General features: G+C 45.8%; 1 protein-coding gene across 1 annotated transcript in view; it reads right to left on the bottom strand.

Moving 5' to 3' along the window:
- The window catches only part of HSPA12B (heat shock protein family A (Hsp70) member 12B), a 98,684-nt gene that overhangs the window by 12,913 nt on the left and 63,528 nt on the right, over nt 1-22,243 (bottom strand). The window contains exons 9-11 of the mRNA XM_082262923.1: nt 17,978-18,064; nt 7,504-7,608; nt 447-705 (exon numbers count right to left, since the gene is read on the bottom strand). Of these exons, the coding sequence (XP_082119049.1) occupies nt 447-705; nt 7,504-7,608; nt 17,978-18,064 (451 nt within the window). The remainder of the gene's footprint in view (nt 1-446; nt 706-7,503; nt 7,609-17,977; nt 18,065-22,243) is intronic.

A 22,243-nucleotide genomic window follows, 5' to 3' on the forward strand; every position in this document is an offset into this window, starting at 1 on the left:
CTTTCCTTGTAAGAATTTAGCCAAGTACCACCTAGTAGGAATCACTTTGAATTGCAGAGAAAGCCATAACTTCAATTGCTAAACTACAATATATATTCTGAGGTTTGGGGGAATGGGCCATGGTTTAATTAGCTGCTACTGTTTAGGACCCCTGCAAAGCAGTGAAAGCTGCTGTTGTCACCAATCCAAGTTTCTTTCTACATATTGCTACGAAGAGTCTACTAGAGGGCGCTCAACATAATCGATTTGTGTCCTAGTACCTCTAGGGATATATGGAAAAATCAAACCAGTGACAAGAATAGCCCAGCTGAAAAGCCAAGTGCTCAGTCATGCTACGACTGGATGCTCCCCCCTTCATCAATCATTGAACTTTTCCATACTATACAAATTATAGATTTTTTTGGAGGCACCTTTTAAAATTACACAAGCTTATCTTCCTGAATTACCTGCTCTTTCGGAGAGCCGTCTCCACGTTATGCCCCTTGTGTCTGCGGTAGAAGTCGATGAAGGAGAAGGGGAGAGAGATGTTCAAGTGGTTGGACCTCTGCGGGGCAGCTGTCCTCTTCCGAGCCTCAAATGCGATCATCAGATCCACCCAGGCAGCTGGGCGCTTCACCTTGAAGGTCTGGATGAAATCTTCGCTGAATATCTTGCACAGCATCTTCTCAAAAGCGAGGTCAACCCCAACAGATCCATATGGACCCCCTTTAAGGACAAAAAATTAGAATCTCTGTCACCATTGGAACAGATTGTTATTCACTCCCTGTCAATGTGACACCCATACAAGAAATGGGAGGTGGAGCGGTTGCCACCAGAACAGGAAGGCATAGACAACAATAAAGAACATCGGCAAAAGTTGGAAGCAGAGGCGTAACTAGAACCTTCAGAGCCCGGTGCAAGAAACCATAATGGACCCCCCTTCTATCAGTCCCGGGCCCTTTCTATTGGTCCCAGAGCCCTTTACTGTGGTCCAGGGGGCCCTTTCCTCCAAGCCAGGGGGCCCTTCCCTCCGAGCCTGCAGCCCTCCCCACTGATCCTGGGGCCATTTACTCTCACCGCAGGGCCTGTTCCAGCAGTGGGACAATTTCACATGTTCTTTCCTGCCGTCTTGCCCCCCCCCCCCCCCACTATGGTGGCAGAACGCCAGGGCCAGTTCGCAAGTGCAACCTTTGCAACCCTGTTAGTTCCTCCACTGGTTGGAAGCTCTTTCCTACTCTACTAAAAACGTCTTTTTTGTTTGTCTGTGTCCCGATTGGAGATATTTTTATATTACTTCCTGTCCTAAGAGGAAGTGAGGTGGCAATAAAGACCTGCTCTATTTAGAACAACGATTTAGCTAAAGTTGGGCTTTCAATTAATTTAAATATCTCTTTCCCAATTAGGATTTCTCTCTTAGATCTGAAATGCTATCTGTGTACCTACATAGAAAATGTATCTTCTCTTCCTGTTCTCACAACTGTCACCTGAACAGCTAGTGAGGGGGGTCTCCATCAGAGGAACACAGATAGCATCCTGCTATAGGTCATTTCCTCGTTCTACTAAAAAATTTGTTTTTTGGTGCCCCGCTGGGGCAACTTCCCCCAACTCCCTGTTCTATATAATAGATAGGAAGTGGGGAGATGCGAGTAGATAAAAAACCCCCACACTACAACACAAGAATACATTTTAGAAAGGATTGGAACCCTGATCAGGATTTCTGTTTTTTCTGTTAAACTGACTTTAAAAATAACTGGTCTGATATGGGCATAAGAATATATGCATAAGAATGATAAGAATCTCAATCTTCACCCTTAATTTGTTATAACAGTGCAGCAATACCTCTCAAGAATGGGGGTGTGTGCAGTTATTCACTTGTATTCTCTCCCTGTCAGAGGCCCCCAAGGAGGCTGTCCTGTCTGCTGCCTGAGCTCAGGACTGATACCTGACACTGTCTGGGCTGCTGGAGGAGAGGGGAAACAGTTAGTGAACAAAGTCTTTATTTTTTTCCCAGAGGGGCAGGTTGTACATCCGGTGTCCACCAGCGGGTGTCTCCCAGCAGCCAGCAGTTTCCAGTAATCAGTCTCCACCTTATCCCGGCTGCTGGGAGGGTATTTAGTCCCTCCTCTACTATTACACTTCTCATCAGTGTTTAGCTTTGCTAGCCAGCTACTGTGTGCCATTTAACCTGCTCCTGATCTTGCCTTTTCCCTGCGTCCTGTACTCTGCTGCCCTAATTCTGCTCCTGATCCAAGTCCTGTTTCCCCCTTCTCCCTTCATCTCAGGTATTACCCTGTTTATCTGTGTTCCTCGTTTTCTATATATTGTATATAGTTAATTTGTTAGCCACCTCAGCTCCAGAAGGTTTTACCCCCTTCATGACCAGGGCATTTTTTGCAATTCAGCACTGCTCTACTTTAACTGGTAATTGTGCGGTCATGTAACGCTGTCCCCAAACAAACTTTATATAATTTTTTTCACACAAATAGAGCTTCATTTTAGTGGTTTTTGATCACCACTATGTTTTTCATTTTTTATTATATAAATGAAAAAATACTAAAGATTTTGAAAAAAAAAAACATACATCCAATTAAAAAAAAAAATAAATAAATCAAATTTCTTTATACATTTTGGCTAAAATGTATTCTGCTACACGTCTTTGCTAAAAAAAAAAAAAAAATCCCAATAAGTGTACATTGATTGGTTTGTGTGAAGGTTATAGCATCTACAAACTATGGTATGTATACTGTAATTTTTTTTTTTTTTTATACTACAAATGGAGGTGATCGGCGACTTATAATAGGACTGCGATAGTGCGGCGGGAAATCTGACACTAACTGACAGTGAGTGGGAACTTACTAAGTGCCACTGACATCACCAACATAATTATTATTATTATTATTATTATACAGGATTTATATAGTAACAGTTTGCGCAGCGCTTTACAGTGTGGGGGAAGACAATACAGTTACAGTACAATTCAATACAGGAGGAATCAGAGGGCCCTGCTCGTTAGAGCTTACAATCTAGAAGGGAGGGTCAGGTGAAACATAAGGCAGTAACAGAGGGATGGGCAGATGGATAAAATGGAGGTAGAGTTGTTAGGTGTGGGTAGGATAGGCTTCACTGAAAAGGAGGGTTTTCAGAGATCGCCTAAAAGCTAATAGAGTAGGAGATAATCGGACAGATTGGGGTAAGGAGTTCCATAGGATTGGAGAGGCTCTGGTAAAGTCCGAGGCGAGCGTGGGAGGAGGTGACAAGGGAGCTAGAGAGCAGGAGGTTTTGAGAGGAACGAAGAGAGTGATTAGGTTGGTATTTTGAGACTAGGCTGGTGATGTAGTTGGGGGCAGAGTTGTGGATGGCTTTGTAAGATGTTAGTATTTTTGAATTTAATTCGTTGGGTGAGCGGAAGCCAGTGGAGGGCTTGACAGAGAGGAGCAGCGGACACTGAGCGATTGGTGAGGTGGATGAGTCTGGCGGCAGCATTCATGATGGATTGAAGGAGGGATAACCTGTGTAGAGTTAAGCCAATGAGAAGGGAATTGCAGTAGTCAAGGTGCGAGATGAGCAGGGAGTGAACTAAGAGCTTTGTTGTGTCTTTGGTTAGAAAGGGGCGTATTTTGGAGATGTTGCGGAGGCTGAGGCGGCAAGATTTGGACAGTGATTGAATGTGGGGCTTGAAGGAGAGTTCAGAGTCCAGGACAACACCTAGGACCTTGGCATGCAGGGATGGGCTGATAGTAATGCCATCGATATTGACAGAGAGATAAGGGGAAGGGGCACGTGGTGGAGGAAAGATTATTAGCTTAGGTTTTGGAGGGATTGAGTTTGAGGAAGTGGTGTGACATCCAGACCGATATATCAGATAGTAAATTAGTGATACGTGTAGAGACTGGGGGAGAGAGCTGAGGGGTGGATAAATAGATTTGGGTATTTTCAGCGTAGAGATGGTATTGGAAGCCGTGGGAGGCTATCAGCTGACCCAGGGAGGAGGTGTAGATTGAAAATAGGAGGGGTCCAAGAACAGAGCCTTGGGGGACCCCAACAGAGAAGGGAAGAGGAGAGGAGGAAGTGGAATTGTAGGTAACGCTAAAGGTGCGGTTGGATAAGTAGGAAGAGAACCAGTGAAGAGTACAGTCACGGAGACCAAAGGCGTGGAGTTTTTTGAGGAGGAGGGGGGTGGTCAACTGTATCAAAGGCAGCAGAAAGGTCCAGGAGTAGGAGTATAGAATAGTGTCCATTGGTTTTGGCCGTTAGTAGATCGTTTGTCAGTTTTAGGAGAGCAAAAGAATAACTATAAAAAATATTAAATATTCAGAGTGTTAAAATCAACAGTAGGTACTTCACTATGGAGAAAATATGGTTTATTTAAAATTATATTAAAAAATATTGAATATATTGAAAAAAATTAAAAAAATATATATAAAAATGAAAAAAATTGTATATTTTTTTGGAAGAGAACTTCTTTCAGATATTTCTGCTTATGAAATTTTCCATTTTCTTATTAGAGAAGATTAATAGACGAAACAACCCCTGAGCAATCTGAATATTTAATATATTTTTTATAGTTATTCTTTTTGGAGGTAATTTTAACCTTTTTTTATATATTAAAAATAAAGTTTAAAAGATTGTCTTTTACATGATAAATATCGTGATCCATACAGGCTGTCTACGAAATGATGAGTGAGTAGCGTATACACTCCTAAGCAGTGACAAATAGGCAGGCATTGCATGGAGGCAAAAGATGGCTTCCGTTCGGCCTCATTTGTCAGCATCAATATGGCGGCGGGGGAGGTCGTATTGTTGCTAGGTGATGGAACGCTACTTAATAGCCGGGAAGCCAGGTTGTTGACGCCGCTCCTAGTAGACGTCTTGTTACGAAACCGGTAGGGCGGAGTCAGCGACGTCTATACGTCATTTCCGGCACCCGGTGCCTAGAGCCGTGGAACGCGGAAGCTTCCCGGCCATCCAACACTGATCGCGGACAGCCTTAAACCTTCCCTGTGAGTCTTTACATTTTCTCTGCTATGTTGTTTTGGTTTTGGTACCTAGGGGTCTCCTTCTTTTCTCTCTGAGGACCACATACAGACCCACCAGCAAGCAGAAAAGGGGCAGTGGAACCCACATACGGTACCTTCCGGCAACAGAGACACATCAGGTCGTATAGCAGGGTGCGACACCTAGCGGCCGCGCAGGTTGTTGCAACCCAAATACCTTCACATTCATTCATGTATTCCTATCATCATTTGCTCATTAGTAGCAGTTATTAACTCACTCTTTTCCTCTCACTGAGCACCATCACTTCTTCCTCACAGTGAGGATAGCTCTATGCTTTACCTGACTGTTTTTTAATAAAATATCACTAATCAATTTCAGCCTTGTGTTTTTCTTCTCAGCACCAGCACTTATGCACCTTATTAATACAATTAAAGACACAAGGTATTTATTTTAATTGATTTTTTTGTATTTTAACTTAAAACAAGCATTTTAAATTGCACTTTATAAATCAATTTATTTATTAATCTGTTTACCCACGGCACATATATAAGTGGTATCACTTCACACCACTACTCACGCCAGCACATTATTGCTACATTTTTACAATACGGTAGCGCCGTTCACAACCCCACTTGCACTATTATACTTTTACTTATAGTTCTCTTTGATTTTTATTCCTGCTTTGCAGGGAGAGGAAATAGACCGATTGTTCCCTCTATACAAAGCTCTGTATTGATTGTCAACGCAGGGATCTGGGCTGTGATTGGGCACAGCCGATCAGCAGGTCCCGGACATGAATCATTGGCTGGCAGGCTCCCGCTGTGTACAGCCATTGCCAAAAGTTTCAAGAATGACACAAATATTACATTTTCACAAAGTCTGCTGCTTCAGTGTTTTTAGATCTTTTTGTCAGATGTTACTATGGTATAGTGAAGTATAATTACAAGAATTCCATAAGTGTCAAAGGCTTTTATTGACAATTACGTGACGTTTATGCAAAAAGTCAATATTTGCAGTGTTGACCTTTCTTTTTCATGACCTCTGCAATTCCCGCTGGCATGGTGCCAATCAACTTCTGGGCCACATTTTGACTGATGGCCGCCCATTCTTGCATAATCAATGCTTGGAGTTTGGCAGAATTTGTGTTGTTTTTTTGTTTATTCACCTCTTGAGGATTGACCACAAGTTCTCAATGGGATTTATTTGTTTCTGTTAGAGACCCCCTATGGATTCCGGTTTTCCAGAGTGGGTTGGGTAGACATGTGCAGTTTCTTTCATTCCAAATGGAAATTCTGACAAATTTTTCGTCATTTGGAAATTAATTACAATATTACCGAATCCAAAATAACGAAACAAAAATTCAGAGGAAATTTGAATTCAAATTGTTTTCGAACCGATTTTTAAATTCCGAAGAGAATAAAATAGAATAGAAAATAAAGGAATAAAATAGAAAATAATAGAATAGAAAGAATAGCATTGAAAATAAAAGAATATAATATAATAGAGTAAAACGAAAACAACATAAAAGAATAGAAAAAAATAGAATAGAAAATAAAGGGAGAGAATAGAAAATAAAGGAATAGAAAATAATAGAGTAAAACAGAAAAAAATAGAATAGAAAAAAAAAGAACAGAATAGATAAGAATAAAAAACAATAACATAAAATAAAATAGAAAGGATATAACCATCTTCTGAAATTCAAATTTCAAATAGAGTAAATTCAAAATTGAATAGAATGGAAAATAATAGAATAGAAAAAAAAAGAATAGAATAGAATTAAAAAAGAATAGGAAATAAAAGAATAGAATTAAAAAAAGTAAAGAAAAGAATGAATATAACTGTTTCCCAAAATTTGAATAGAATAAATTCGAATAGAATAGAAAAGAATAGTAAAAAACAATAGAAGAGAAAGAATGTAACAATCTTCTGAACTTTGAATAGAATAAATTTGGATAAAAAAAGAATAGAATAGGATAAAATAGAAAAAAAAACAATAGAAAAGAATAGAAAGAACATAACAATATAACCATTTTCAGAAATTAAAAATTTGAATAGAATGCATTTGAATAGAATATAAAGGAATATAATATAATAGAAAATAAAAGAATAGAATAGAAAATAAAAGAAAATAATAGAATAGAAAAAAAAAAGCATAGAATGGAATATAAAGAATATAGCCAACTTCCAAAATTCAAATTTCAAATAGAATAAATTTGTTTAATTTGTTTTCGGAATTAGTTTCTTTTATTCAAATTTGAATTGATTTAAATTTTCCGAATTCAACTTGAGTTTAATTCGACCGAATTTGAAAAAATCAAATCGATTCAAATTTGATTAAAAGAAACAAATCCTGAAAATGAATAAAATTAATTTAACTAAACTAATTTATGTAAATAACGACTCAAAACAAAACTAATATTTTCGTTCTGCACATGTCCAGAATTGGAGAGTGGAAGCTGATTGGCTGCTATAGGAAGCTACATCCTTATATCTTCGCTGAATCGCTGTGATGCTACAATCCGGTCTCACCTGATGCTTTGTAGAGCTCCTTCAATGTCCCCTCCGGCTGCTCGATCTGATGTACTGTGAGGTCCACCGTACCGCCACCGCAGTCCACCACAATGTAGCGATCACCTAGACAGAGAACAGAGAGATTCAGTAAGAGAAAAGTCTGGGCTGATGATAAAGAGAACCTAGAATTACTCCTCACATGGTGGTACTGTGCCCAACCAGAGAGATGAAACCACGCACAGCAACTTCCAGTCTAGAGCTCTGCTGGAGTTCCATTGGACCATCTTAACATTTGTGGGGCACCTTGGTCTCCATTCTCAAGGTTCCATCAGTTACCTCGATAAAGGGACCAAAGACTCTCCGAAACGTCATGCTGGTCTAATGGAATTCCAGTAGAGGTCCGGAGAAGAACTAGGCATGAGAAAATTAACGTTCAATCAGTCAGCAGACTGCACCATCACCCCTAAATTGAAAATGTAAAAATGGTTGAGGAGCTAGAAAGGGGGCTATGTCGGTGGTGTATATCCCGCCCCTGGAGACAAAAAGTATTTCAAACAAAATAATATAGAAAACCTTTATTCAAAGATACAAATACTAAGATAAAATCTAACACACATATATTGATACAACTACCATCACATGTCCATGAAACCATATATGTGGACCTCTATATAACACCTTACCCATACCCAGTTCCACATATATATATATAGGACTAGCCTACAGCGGTGCAGGGTAGGGATCTCCGATGCATTTCGCCTATGCGGCTTCTTCAGGGAAAGATAGGTGCCGAGGATTCACAGAGGTTCATAGGGTTGTTAATAAGATCAAAGGATGGTCTCACACATGCAAGGGCCAATAGAGCGTCCAGAAACATTTAAAGCTTGGATTATCCACAAATGGGATCCTGCTCCTTTATTTCATTGTTTTGGGACCAGATCATATCCTTCATCAACGACATCTACAACTGCCAAAGGACCCTATGCTCCTGATTTTCGGCCCCTGGGACAAACAATTACAAATTTGGTCCAGCAGGCCTTCCACTCCATCCCATTCCTGGATCCTCACCTGCCTACTGGTAGCTCGGAGGGCTATCCTCTCTAACTGGATTTCAACCACATGTCCAACTGTTACTCAGGTTCAAAGAGAGATAGTACTTCTCCTCCGTAAGGATCACATCAATACGGATTTCAACTCAACATCTTCTCAACGTCGCTTTTATAGCAAATGGAAGGACTTCTCACCCTCACTTTCATCTGCCCAGGATTTGACGGCTATATACAAAACTTTCACATACACGGAACCCGACCAATGACGGTTTCTAGGACCCTACTCTACCAAGAGGCCAACAGTTCTAGGCCTCCTCTCACCCTTCTCCCCTGTCCTCCCCTCCACCCCCTTGTCTCTAGTACTGGATAGAGCTTTTTGATCTTCTCCGTAAGACCCATCCGTTTATTGGTGGTAACGATTGTGTCTCTGCCCTCCAGAGCCGTAACTAGAACCTTCAGGGCCCCGGTGCAGGAAACCATGAAGGGCCCCCCGGACCCTTCCCTTGAAGCCTGGGGCTCTTCCCACTGATCCTGGGGACCTTTACTCTTGTTGTGGAGCTCTTTATTACGGTCCCGCAGCGGGACCCTTTCACAAATTCTGCAGTGGGCCCCCTTCCTGCCATCTTGGGGCTTCCCAACGGAATGCCAGGGCCCAGTTGCAAGTGTGACCTTTGTGATCCTGGAAGTTCACCCACTGGTGTCAGTAGTTTTTATTTTTTTATTTTTGATCTTTTAATTGTATTATTTTTTATTATTTTGTTTAGTTTTTTACAATGTCACTGACTATGACTCTGTCCATTCAGAAAAGGAAGGAGCTGGTAAATTACATATTTACTGACCCCTTCCTGGTTCTCTATTGTGACACATCCCCTGCAGCAGCCAGCAGGAGAGGGAAGGGAGCATAGTGGGGAGGGGGGCAGCACAGTGGGGAGGGGGGGAAGCACAGTGGGGGAGGGGGGCAGCACAGTGGGGGAGGGGGCAGCACAGTGGGGGGGCCAGGGGAGCACACAGGGGCCCAGAGACAGCAGAACACAAGTGAACTGGATAGGAGGGGCGGAGGGGGCAGCATACAGAGGAACCAATCTCCTCCATTTTCCTCCTGCAGCTACAGGAGGAAAAAGGGGGACAGTGATTTCTCTACATTCTGCCCCCCCCCCTCCTATCCAGGTGTACAGGGGAGCCGCACAGGCCCCCTGGAGCATGGGGCCCGGTTGCAATTGCAACCCCTGTAGTTACGCCCCTGCTACCCTTTACTGCCATGGCACAATACCACTTGATGATTGACGAGTTTATTGTTTATTAAATGTTATTGTCTGATGTTCCTTTTTGGCTTTGAACTGCACCCTTTTTCTCAATAAAATTTAATAGAAAAAAAAAATCCCTTTAAAACCGTGTTGTACCGCCATCTTTGGTCCTAACATCTTTGGCTCTGGTTTCTGGCAGCGCACCCCCTGATGATGTGAGTCAGGCCTCCTCCAGCTATCTTGAATGGAAGTGAAGCATCTCGGGATTTGTGAAGGAGGCTTCACAGGACTGGAGATGTCATTCTTGCCTAGTCAAGACTGGTGGCTCTGGAGAAGGGATGGGGCAAGCATAAAGAAATTAGGGTGGGGGGTTAATGGATTTTAGTTGAGACGAATGGTCTGGCAACAGGGTCACTTTAAATGTTGTGCAATGTGTTTAGGTCCTCCAAGCTCTCTAGTGTGTCGGTCAGGAAGAGACCTGGACAGCGCGATCCCCTCCCCTGCACAGGAAATACAACTTTTTAATTTTAGCTCCGAACCCTCAGCTTAGTATCCGGCTCCACCCGCTCTTCCACCAACACTCCAACAGTGACCTCACCATCACCACCTCCCATCCGGGAGCCATAAAGCTCTTCACAGGACTGAAAACACGGCCAACGTCTCCTCCTCCAACCTCATCTGGTCTGCCAGGCCGGGGTTCCTCCACCGCCAATGTCAGAGAGACGGGGATTTTACTGACATTCTATTGGTCTATACCAGGGGACTCCAGACTTTTCATCCTACTCTACAAATATTCACCCACTGATAAAAAATAGTTTTATAAATTCAGTGAATGTAACTGAAATGAATAAATACATTATGAAGTGTTTTGGTGTGATGTGATTTATAGCAATTTCACTAACAAACCAGGGAAATTCCAAATAAACCTGAGCCAATCAGAGTCCTCCTCATCAGAGCTCCCTCTTACCCACAGTCCCCCTTACATCAAGGTACGCATCAGAGTCCCCCCTTACTTCAGAGCCCCCTCTTACATAAGAGTCCCCCCTTACATCAGGGTACCCATCAGAGTCCCCCCCTTACATCAGAGGCACCGATCAGAGTCGTCCCCCCACTTACTTCAGAACCCCTCTTACATCAGAGTCTCTCCTTACATCAGGGACCCCTCTTACATCAGAGTCCCCCTTGCATCGGGGTACCCATCAGAGTCCCCCCTTACATCAGAGGCCCAGTCAGATTCCCGTTTTACATGAGAGACCCCCTAGCATTAAAGTTGCCCCTTATCAGAAACTCACCTTATATCAGAGTCCCCCCTTAAATCAGAGTCCCACCCTTCATCAGAGTCAATCTAACAACAGAGGCCCCCCATACATCAGAATCCCCCTGACATCAGAATCCCCCCTTACATCAGAGTCCTCACTTACATCAAAGCTCCCTCTTGTAGCAGAATCTCCCCCTTTTTCATCAGAGTCCCTCCTTACATTATTCTTCTTTTAAACCAGACAGAAGACTGGATTTGCCTGGAGACTGTAGTTTGGAGACCCCTGATCTATAATCAGGGGTTAAAAAATTAAGTTTATTTATTGAACTAATATGTAGATCAAAGATCATATCTCTCCCTCTCCTCCCATCCCCCTTCCTCCATCTCTCTCTTCCTCTCCCCCCTTTTCTCCTTCCTCTCTCTCCCTCCCTCCCTCTACTTCCCTCTCCCTCCCCCCTTTTCTCTCCCCCTCCCTCTCCCTCCCCCCTCTCCTTCACTCTCCCTCCCATTTTCTCCCTCTTCTCTCTCCCTCTCCCCTCCCTCTCTCTACTTCCCTCTCTCCTTCCCTCCTTCCCTCTCCCCCTCTCTCTCCCCCTTTTCTCTCTCCCTCTACCCTCCCTCTCTCCTTCCCTCTCCCCTTCACTCTCACTCCCCCTCTTCTCTCTCCTCTCCCCTCCCTCTCTCTACTTCCCTCTCTCCTTCCCTCTCCCTCTCCCCTTCACTCTCACTCCCCCTCTTCTCTCTCCTCTCCCCTCCCTCTCTCTACTTCCCTCTCTCCTTCCCTCTCCCTCCCCCTCTACTTCCCTCTCCCTCCCCCCTCTTCTTCCCTCTCTCCCCCTCCCCCCTTCTCTCTCCCTCCCCCACTCTCTTCCTCCCCCTCTCTCTCCTTCTCTCTCCCCCTTCTCTCTCTCCTTCCCCACTCTCTCTCCCCCTCCTTCTCTCCCCTCCCTCCCCCCTCTCTCTCTCTCCCCTCTCCCCCTTCTCTCTCTCTCTCCCTCCCCCTCTCTCTCCTTCCCTCTCCCTCCCTCTCTCTACTTCCCTCTCTCCTTCCCCCCCTCTCTCTCTCTCTCTCCCTCTCTCTACTTCGCTCTCTCCTTCCCCCTCTCTCCCCCTTCTCTCTCTCCCTCCCCCTCCTTCTCTCCCCTCCCTCCCCCCTCTCTCTCTCTCCCCTCTCCCCCTTCTCTCTCTCTCTCCCTCCCCCTCTCTCTCCTTCCCTCTCCCTCCCTCTCTCTACTTCCCTCTCTCCTTCCCCCCCCTCTCTCTCTCTCTCCCTCTCTCTACTTCGCTCTCTCCTTCCCTCTCTCTCTCCCTCCTCTCTCTCCCTCCCTCCCTCTACTTCCCTCTCCCTCCCCCTCTCTCTCTTTCACTCTCTCTCTCTCTCTCTCTCCCCTCCCTCTCCCTCCCCCCTCTCCTTCACTCTCCCTCCCCTTTTCTCCCTCCTCTCTCTCCCCTCTCTCTCTCTACTTCCCTCTCTCCTTCCCTCTCCCCCCTCTCTCTCCCCCCTTTTCTCTCTCCCTCTACCCTCCCTCTCTCCTTCCCTCTCCCCTCTCTCCTTCACTCTCACTCCCCCTTTTCTCTCTCCTCTCCCCTCCCTCTCTCTACTTCCCTCTCTCCTTCCCTCTCCCTCCCCCCTCTTCTTCCCTCTCCCTCCCCCTCTTCTTCCCTCTCTCCCCCCTACCCCCTTCTCTCTCCCTCCCCCTCTCTCTCCTTCTCTCTCCCCTTCTCTCTCTCCTTCCCCCACTCTCTCTCCCCCTCCTTCTCTCCCCTCCCTCCCCCCCTCTCTCTCTCCCCTCTCCCCCTTCTCTCTCCCTCCCCCTCTCTCTCCTTCCCTCTCTCCTTCCCCCCCTCTCTCTCCCTCTCTCTACTTCCCTCTCTACTTCCCTCTCTCCCTCCCCCTCCTTCTCTCCCTCTCCCTCCTTCTCTCCCCTTCTTCTCTCCCCTCCTTCTCTCCCCTCCCTCCCCTTCCCTCTCTCTCTCCCTCCTTCTCTCCCCTCCCCCTCTCTCCCTCTCCCCCCCCCCTCTCTCCTCCTTTCTTCTTCACTGACCACTAAAAGGCTAGGGGGTTGGGTGGGGTGGGGGGTGTTGGCCAGCTGTATTGTTTAACAGCAGTGGAAAAAAGGTTAGGTAAATGACCTTACTCTGCCGTCAAACAGTGCTGTGTAAGTTTAAGGACTGGATGAACAAAACAGCCCGGAGTTCAGCTGTAAATAACTACGGCGTGCAGAAGAAAGTTCCATTGCTTCAATGTTTGTATTTCGTTTATTCATTTTCTAATGAGTTCCAAATTTTCAGAATGATTAGAATTCAGATCAGTCGAAAAACGATCGACTGATTTGAATCCTGTGTGAAGAATAGCTGGTTGTTAAGCAGCGCTCCAGGAAGGCGGCCGCCACGTCCTTAACAACCAAAGACTCATCAGCTGTCAGCGGGCTTCCCCACTTCCCCACTGACAGCTGCAATGAAATCAGAACAATGCCAGCAATTGAAAAATCCCCCCCCCCCCCCAAAAAAAAGGCATGGGGTGGGGTTTCTCCCCCTCCCCCTTGGTCCATACAAGGCCCTTTGGGGCTGGAGGTTTTTCTTTTTTTTTCGAGTGCGGCCGGCGGCGTGAGATGGATCTACTTCAGGTGACATTGTTTTCTACTTTTTAATAAAGGAATTCTCAAAAATGTGTTTACTGTCTTTACGTATTCACTTTTTACACATTTTTGGTAAAGGGGGCTTCCAGATTTTGATAAGCCCCCCACCCGCAGACCCCCACAACTACCGTCCAGGGTTGTGGGGATGAGGCCCTTGTCCCCATAAACATGGAAAGAAGGTGCTTTGGCGAGGGCATAGCCCCCTCCCCCTTCTCCAAAGCACCCACACCCCCCATGTTAAGGGCATTTGTTCTTGTATGGTCCACCCCCTTTACTAATCTGCCAGGCTGCATGCTTGGATAAGGGTCTGGTATGGATTTTGAGGGGGACCCTGCGCCATTTTTATTTTTTACATTTTGGCGTGGGGTTCCCTTTAGAATCCATACCAGACCTGAAGGGACTGGTATGAACTGGGTTTTATGTTATCGGTCGGAGTACCTATCTCCCAAACTCCTACATTTTTCTATACTTTGATTAACCACTTGCCGTCCGCCCGCCGCAGTTTTACTGGCTGGGCTGCGCAAATCGACGTAGGGGCACGTCAGTTTGTCGGAGGGTGAACATGCACCGCCACTAGGCAGCGGGGATGCTGATCCACGGGATCGGCAGCCATGATTGGATGAGACAAACCATTTACCACTGACAGGCGTGCTTACAATGATCAGTTTTATTCATTCATAAAAAAAACCTTTATCCCACAAGGAACAAAACCTGTTGGCTGTAACCAAACCACTTATAAAGTATTAGCTGGAGTTTGGCTTCAGTTTGTTAGTGTATTTAAATCTTCTAGTACATCTCCTCCACCCAGATTAACAATTCTGCTGTCCATAGGTGCCCCTTGTGCTCCTTCGTCCAGAGTGGGCACACGCTAATACAGGAGGGGTGTTACTGGCCAGATCACTAGGCAGAGGCGGCTCTAGACTTTTTGAGGCCTTAGGCAAAAATCAAATAGGAGGCCCCCCCACACGTGATAAAAGAAATAAATAAGCAGGCGATATTAAAATGAACTGCATATTGTGGCAGTGGTGGTGATGGGGGGCTGGGATGAGTGGCAGCAGTGGTGATGGGGGGTGGGATCAGTGGCAGCTGTGATGATGGGGGGTGGGATGAGTGGCAGCAGTGGTGATGGGGGGTGGGATCGGTGCGTGATGATGGCAGCGGTAGTGATGGGGGGGTGGGATGAGTGGCAGCGTTGGTGATGGGGGGTGGGATGAGTGGCAGCAGTGGTGATGGGGGGTGGGATCGGTGCGTGATGATGATGGGGGGTGGGATGAGGGGCAGCAGTGGTGATGGGGGGTGGGATCGGTGCGTGATGATGGCAGCGGTAGTGATGGGGGGGTGGGATGAGTGGCAGCGTTGGTGATGTGGGGGTGGGATGAGTGGCAGCGGTGGTGATGTGGGGGGGTGGATTGGTGGCAGCGGTGGTGATGTGGGGGTGGGATGAGTGGCAGCGGTGGTGATGGGGGGTGGGATGAGTGGCAGCGGTGGTGATGTGGGGGTAGGATGAGTGGGAGCGGTGGTGATGTGGGGGTGAGATGAGTGGCAGCGTTGGTGATGGGGGCTGGGATGAGTGGCAGCAGTGGTGATGGGGGGTGGGATCAGTGGCAGCTGTGATGATGGGGGGTGGGATGAGTGGCAGCAGTGGTGATGGGGGGTGGGATCGGTGCGTGATGATGGCAGCGGTAGTGATGGGGGGGTGGGATGAGTGGCAGCGTTGGTGATGGGGGGTGGGATGAGTGGCAGCAGTGGTGATGGGGGGTGGGATCGGTGCGTGATGATGATGGGGGGTGGGATGAGGGGCAGCAGTGGTGATGGGGGGTGGGATCGGTGCGTGATGATGGCAGCGGTAGTGATGGGGGGGTGGGATGAGTGGCAGCGTTGGTGATGTGGGGGTGGGATGAGTGGCAGCGGTGGTGATGTGGGGGGGTGGATTGGTGGCAGCGGTGGTGATGTGGGGGTGGGATGAGTGGCAGCGGTGGTGATGGGGGGTGGGATGAGTGGCAGCGGTGGTGATGTGGGGGTAGGATGAGTGGGAGCGGTGGTGATGTGGGGGTGAGATGAGTGGCAGCGTTGGTGATGGGGGCTGGGATGAGTGGCAGCAGTGGTGATGGGGGGTGGGATCAGTGGCAGCTGTGATGATGGGGGGTGGGATGAGTGGCAGCAGTGGTGATGGGGGGTGGGATCGGTGCGTGATGATGATGGGGGGTGGGATGAGGGGCAGCAGTGGTGATGGGGGGTGGGATCGGTGCGTGATGATGGCAGCGGTAGTGATGGGGGGGTGGGATGAGTGGCAGCGTTGGTGATGTGGGGGTGGGATGAGTGGCAGCGGTGGTGATGTGGGGGGGTGGATTGGTGGCAGCGGTGGTGATGTGGGGGTGGGATGAGTGGCAGCGGTGGTGATGGGGGGTGGGATGAGTGGCAGCGGTGGTGATGGGGGGTGGGATGAGTGGCAGCGGTGGTGATGTGGGGGTAGGATGAGTGGGAGCGGTGGTGATGTGGGGGTGAGATGAGTGGCAGCGGTGGGATGAGTGGCAGCGGTGGTGATGTGGGGGTGGGATGAGTGGCAGCGTTGGTGATGGGGGCTGGGATCAGTGGCAGCTGTAGTGGTGAGGGCGGGATCAGTGGCAGTGGTAATAGGGGGGTGCCATCCTCCCCCATCACCACCTCTTACTAATTCCCCCCCATCAGGGATGAGATCTGTGAAGATTGTGGGGGGATGGGATCAGCAAGAGGCCGTGGGGGTGGTGGGGGAGAATGGCACCAATTACCAATCAATTGCACTGGCAATTACTTACTTTGTCAGTCGATTTCCCCCTCAGCTTCAGACAGTTGTTCAGACTTCATGGATGCCTTTTCTTTGTGGGGTCTCCTAGCAGAGCCTGCCAGAGCTCCTCCCCCCTAACTCTATTGGCCGTCAGCTGACTTTCTCTTTTCATTTCCGCCTCCAGATTCTCTCTGCATCTATGGGCGGAGGATAGGCGGGGCGGTCCGCACTTCACAGCGACACTCTGCTTACCCTACCCTCTGCGACGAGCGGACAACAGCGTCTGCCCCTCCATCACACAGACAGTAATTGTCCGGAAATGTTGTGCCCCCTCCAAGCGGCGGAACGGTTGGGTGGGCTGCGGGTAGGCTCCCTCTTAGCGGGAACAAACAGAGGTAGCACCTCGCCGGCCCTGACTACATGGTTTAGGTGGCCGCGAGGCCCCTCTTAGCACGAGGCCTTAGGCGGCCGCCTAAATCGCCTAATTAGAGAGCCGCCTCTGTCACTAGGTAACTACAAAGAGGAAAAAGCCTAAAAAAAAAAAAGAAAACGAATGCAGCCACCACATCTAATGATTGGTAAGTTGCAATATATTACAATTTGTGGTTTAGGGGATTAATACTGCTTTGACCTGTTCCCTCCTTTCATTCATATGTCTTTTCCTGGTGCCAACATGGATCGGTGCCAGGAAAGGCAAATTCCTGTAAGTGACACAATTTTCCATTTTTTTTCCCCCCATCATGAACTATCTGCTGCCATCTAGAGGGCAGCTTTGATACCGTTCACCGTTGTTGGCCACTAGATGGCAGAAGATCCATTTGGTCTCTCTAAGTATTTCCTTTTTTTTTTAATTCTTTTTATTTCAATATGTGCATAAAAACGAACATTCCAAACGTCCTTTCAACAAAGGGACAAAACAATATAAAATAAAAAAATTATACAATATCCAAATAATTATCTGTTTACTTAGTATTCATAATCTCTTTATGCCAAGGTATATCCATTTAACTTAATTGATTGCCGTTGTCCCGGTGTGCCCCAACCCCTTGCTCCATCGCATTGATAGATTTATTTCCTCATCATACTATGTGCATCCCTCTATATCCTCTTGGTTATCTCCTTATATTCAACCATTGGTTAATGTTGATTGACTCCAATTATCCCAAATTTTATTATATTTTGTTGAGCATCCTCTATGCATATACAATACTTTTTCAAATGGTAAAATCTGATTTACCGCTCTTATCCAGTTCTTAACAGCAGGGGGCTTCACTTGAATCCACTTAACTGTGATTGTTTTCCTTGCCATAAACAGCGTTTCTCTAAGCATTATCTTGTGATATCTAGACCATGTTATTTCATCTAATATACCCAGCAAACAGGTTTCTGGGGTCAAAGGTACAGGCATATTCAGGACAGAGGATAATATTTGAATTATTTCCTGCCAGAATCTTGATATCACTGGACAAAACCACATAATATGTAAGTATTTTCAAAAATCCTGAAAGCTTCAAAAGTGGAAAAAATTGAATCCTTACCTGTCTGCATCTCCGACCACAGCTCCCCCATGCCCGTCTCCACCAGGAACGTCCGACTGAGCCGAGATTTCCGCAGCTGCTCTCTCGCTGATGGGAGAAGTTTTTTTTTTTTTTTATTTAGGATTTGTAACAATAAAACTTTTTTTTTTTTTTTTTAATTAACAACCAGATCCAGCCAAAACCCATATTTAATTTTTAAAGGTATGTGGATTAGAACCTCAGTCATGTTTTTTTTTTTTTTTTTTAATTAGCAACCAGAGCCAGCCAAAACCCATATTTAGTTTTTAAAAAGTATGTGGATTAGAACCTCAGTCGTGTTTTTTATTTAATTAACAACCAGAGCCAGCCAAAACCCATATTTAGTTTTTAAAAAGTATGTGGATTAGAACCTCAGTCGTGTTTTTTTTTTAATTAACAACCAGATCCAGCCAAAACCCCTATTTAATTTTTAAAAAGTATGTGGATTAGAACCTCAGTCATGTTTTTTTTTTTAATTAACAACCAGATCCAGCCAAAACCCGTATTTAATTTTTAAAAAGTATGTGGATTAGAACCTCAGTCGTGTTTTTTTAATTAACAACCAGATCCAGCCAAAACCCGTATTTCATTTTTAAAAAGTATGTGGATTAGAACCTCAGTCATGTTTTTTTAATTAACAACCAGATCCAGCCAAAACCCGTATTTCATTTTTAAAAAGTATGTGGATTAGAACCTCAGTTGTGTTTTTTTTTAATTAACAACCAGATCCAGCCAAAACCCATATTTAAATTTTTAAAAAGTATGTGGATTAGAACCTCAGTCGTGTTTTTTTAATTAACAACCAGATCCAGCCAAAACCGGAATTTAATTTTTAAAAAGTATGTGGATTAGAACCTCAGTCCTGTTTTTTTTTTTTTTTTTTTAATTAACAACCACATCCAGCCAAAACCCATATTTAATTTTTAAAAAGTATGTGGATTAGAACCTCAGTCGTGTTTTTTTTTTTTTAATCAACAACCAGATCCAGCCAAAACCCATATTTAATTATTTTTTTTTTTTTAATTAACAACCAGATCCAGCCAAAACCCGTATTTAATTTTTAAAAAGTATGTGGATTAGAACCTCAGTCGTGTTTTTTTTTATTTTAATTAACAACCAGATCGAGCCAAAACCCGTATTTAATTTTTAAAAAGTATGTGGATTAGAACCTCAGTCGTGTTTTTTTTTTTTTATTAACAACCAGATCCAGCCAAAACCCATATTTAATGTTTAAGAAGTATGTGGATTAGAACCTCAGTCGTGTTTTTTTTTAAATTAACAACCAGATCCCGCCAAAACCTGTATTTAATTTTTAAAAAGTATGTGGATTAGAACCTCAGTCGTGTTTTTTATTTTTTATTGCGGTTTGAGTCACTGTTGGGAAGATAATTCCCATATATCCTCCACCTTCTTCTTGGGGCAACAGATGTGGGGATGAGACCCTTGTTTCCCAACATGGTGCTAAAGCCTCCTCCCTTGCAAGGTACGGTGCATTCGGAAAGTATTCACAGGGCTTCACTTTTTTCACATTTTATGTTACAGCCTTATTCCAAAATGGATTAAATTCATTATTTTCCTCAAAATTCCACAAACAATCCCCCATAATGACAATGTGAAAGAAGTTTGTTTGAAATCTTTGCACATTTATTAAAAATAAAAAAAGGAAAAAATCCCATGTACATAAGTATCACACCCTTTGCCATGACACTCAAAATTGAGCTCAGGTGCATCCTGTTTTCACTGATCATCCTTGAGATGTTTCTACAACTTGATTGGAGTCCACCTGTGGTAAATTCAGTTGGTTGGACATGATTTGGAAAGGAACACACCTGTCTATATAAGGTCCCACAGTTAGCAGGGCATGTCAGAGCACAAACCAAGTCCAAGGATTTGTCTATAGACCTCTGAGACAGGATTGTATGGAGGCACAGATCTGGGGAAGGGTACGGAAAAATATCTGCAGCATTGAAGGTCCCAATGAGCACAGTGGCCTCCATCATTTGTAAATAGAAGAAGTTTGGATCCACCAGGACTCTTCCTAGAGTGGGCCGACAGGCCAAACTGAGCGATCGGGGGAGAAGGGTCTTAGTCAGGGAGGTGACCAAGAAACTGATGGTCACTCTGACAGAGCTCCAGCATTTCTATGTGGAGAGAGGAGAACCTTCCAGAAGAACAACCATCACTGCAGCACTTCACCAATCAGTCCTGTATTGTAGAGTGGCCAGATGGAAGTCACTCCTGAGTGAAAGGCACATTACAGCCCGTCTGGAGTTTGCCAAAAGGCACCTAAAGGACTCTCAGACCATGAGAAACAAAATTCTCTGGTCTGATGAAACAAAGATTGAACTCTTTGGCCTGAATGGCAAGCGTCATGTCTGGAGGAAATCAGGCACCGCTCATCACCTGGCCAATACCATCCCTACAGTGAAGCATGGTGGTGGCAGCATCATGCTGTGGGGATGTTTCTCAGCAGTAGGAACTGGGAGACTAGTCAAGATGGAGGGAAAGATGAGTGAAGCAATGTACAGAGACATCCTTGACCTGCTCCAGAGCGCTCTGGACCTCAGACTGGGGTGAAGGTTCATCTTCCAACAGGACAACAACCCTAAGCACACAGCCAAGATAACAAAGGAGTGGATACGGGACAACTCTGTGAATGTTCTTGAGTGGCCCAGCCAGAGCCCAGACTTGAACCCGATCGAACATCTCTGGAGAGATCTGAAAATTGCTGTGCACCGACGCTCCCCATCCAACCTGATGGAGCTTGAGAGGTCCTGCCAAGAAGAAACTGCCCAAAAATAGGTGTGCCAAGCTTGTAGCATCATACTCAGAAAGACTTGAGGCTGTAATTGGGGCCAAAGGAGCTTCAACAAAGTATTGGGCAAAGGGTGTGAATACTTATGTACATGGATTTTTTTTAGGTTTTTATATGTAATAAATTTGCAAAGATTTCAAACAAACTTCTCTCACGTTGTCATTATGGGGGATTGTTTGTAGAGTCTCCAGTGAGGCATGGAACCGGCCTCTGCTCAGACACAGTTTATACCATCCGTGCTGGGGGGGAGGATGTTATACGGACGGTATAAACTGTGTCTGAGCAGAGGCCGGTTCCATGCCACACTGGAGACTCTCCTCCCCCAGGCAGCCCAGACTGAGCTGTCCCAGCTCCCCCCAACTGCCCCCTGCTGGTCAGGTCAGGAACCCAGGTTGGGCAGGTGGGTAGAGAGTACTTAGAACAGAGGTTCAGCCTGGAATGAGGCTCAGGAGGAGGCCAAGAAGAGAGAGACTGGGAGGGGGAGGGGGGGGGCCGAGTCACTGCACCATGGGCCTCTGGTTTGTACTTGCCCTCTGGGCTGAAATTTGCCAGTCAGCGCTCTGTCCTTGTCTTCATCCCGCACTCAGTAGGTCAGCGGTGGAGACTTTTTACTTCTCCCCACCAGGAATCCTTTAGGCATGTCTGTGGCTGGCAGAAGTGGTGCAGTCTTTTTACGGGGCATCAGAGCGGCCTGGGGGGCAATTTCCCCTCCCTGCCCCCTGGCCCATCCTCCCTTGCGGTAGGCATTGTAGCAAATTAATTTAGAAATGAAAGAAAGGAGAGGTGAGAGTGTGCTGTACCTCTTTCATGTATTCTTTTTCTGTTTTATTGAATTACATCAGCTTATTATTGATTTGTAGTATGCTGACATCTAGTGGCAGTTCTGGGCCAATACAACTTGTTTAGTTATGTGATTTGGTATCGTCCTCTGTCGCACCCTCCCGTATAGTGCAGCTAGACACTCCCTATTTCTCGAATGTTCCTTCAGTCAGTGTTAGTACTTCGCAGGGACCGGTCTTAGGAAAGTCATTGTCTTCTTACACTTCCAAAGACTGGAAAGACATCCTCTGCACTGCAATTAGCCGAAATAAAATTGGGTTGGATTCAACTTATCGTCTTATTGGAGAGTTAAGCTGCCTATGATTGGTACTGAGTCAGCAGGTGACCATACTGTCCAGACACACTGGGTCTAAGGAGGTGTGTCAATGCATAGCTCCCTTGTCACCTCCTCCCATGCTCACCTCCAGGACTTCTCCAGAGCCTCTCCCATTCTCTGGAACTCTCTACTCCAATCTGTCCGACTATCTCCTACTGCTATCAGACGATCCCAGATAATCATCTCTTCTGAGAATCCTATATGGCCCTCACCTAGCAACTGCATATTTATTTTCTCCATCAGCCCATCCCCCACAATTATTAACTCTTTTTTATCT

The sequence above is a fragment of the Pelophylax lessonae genome (assembly GCF_965119305.1).
Source record: "Pelophylax lessonae genome assembly, chromosome: 1".
Taxonomy (NCBI): domain Eukaryota; kingdom Metazoa; phylum Chordata; class Amphibia; order Anura; family Ranidae; genus Pelophylax; species Pelophylax lessonae.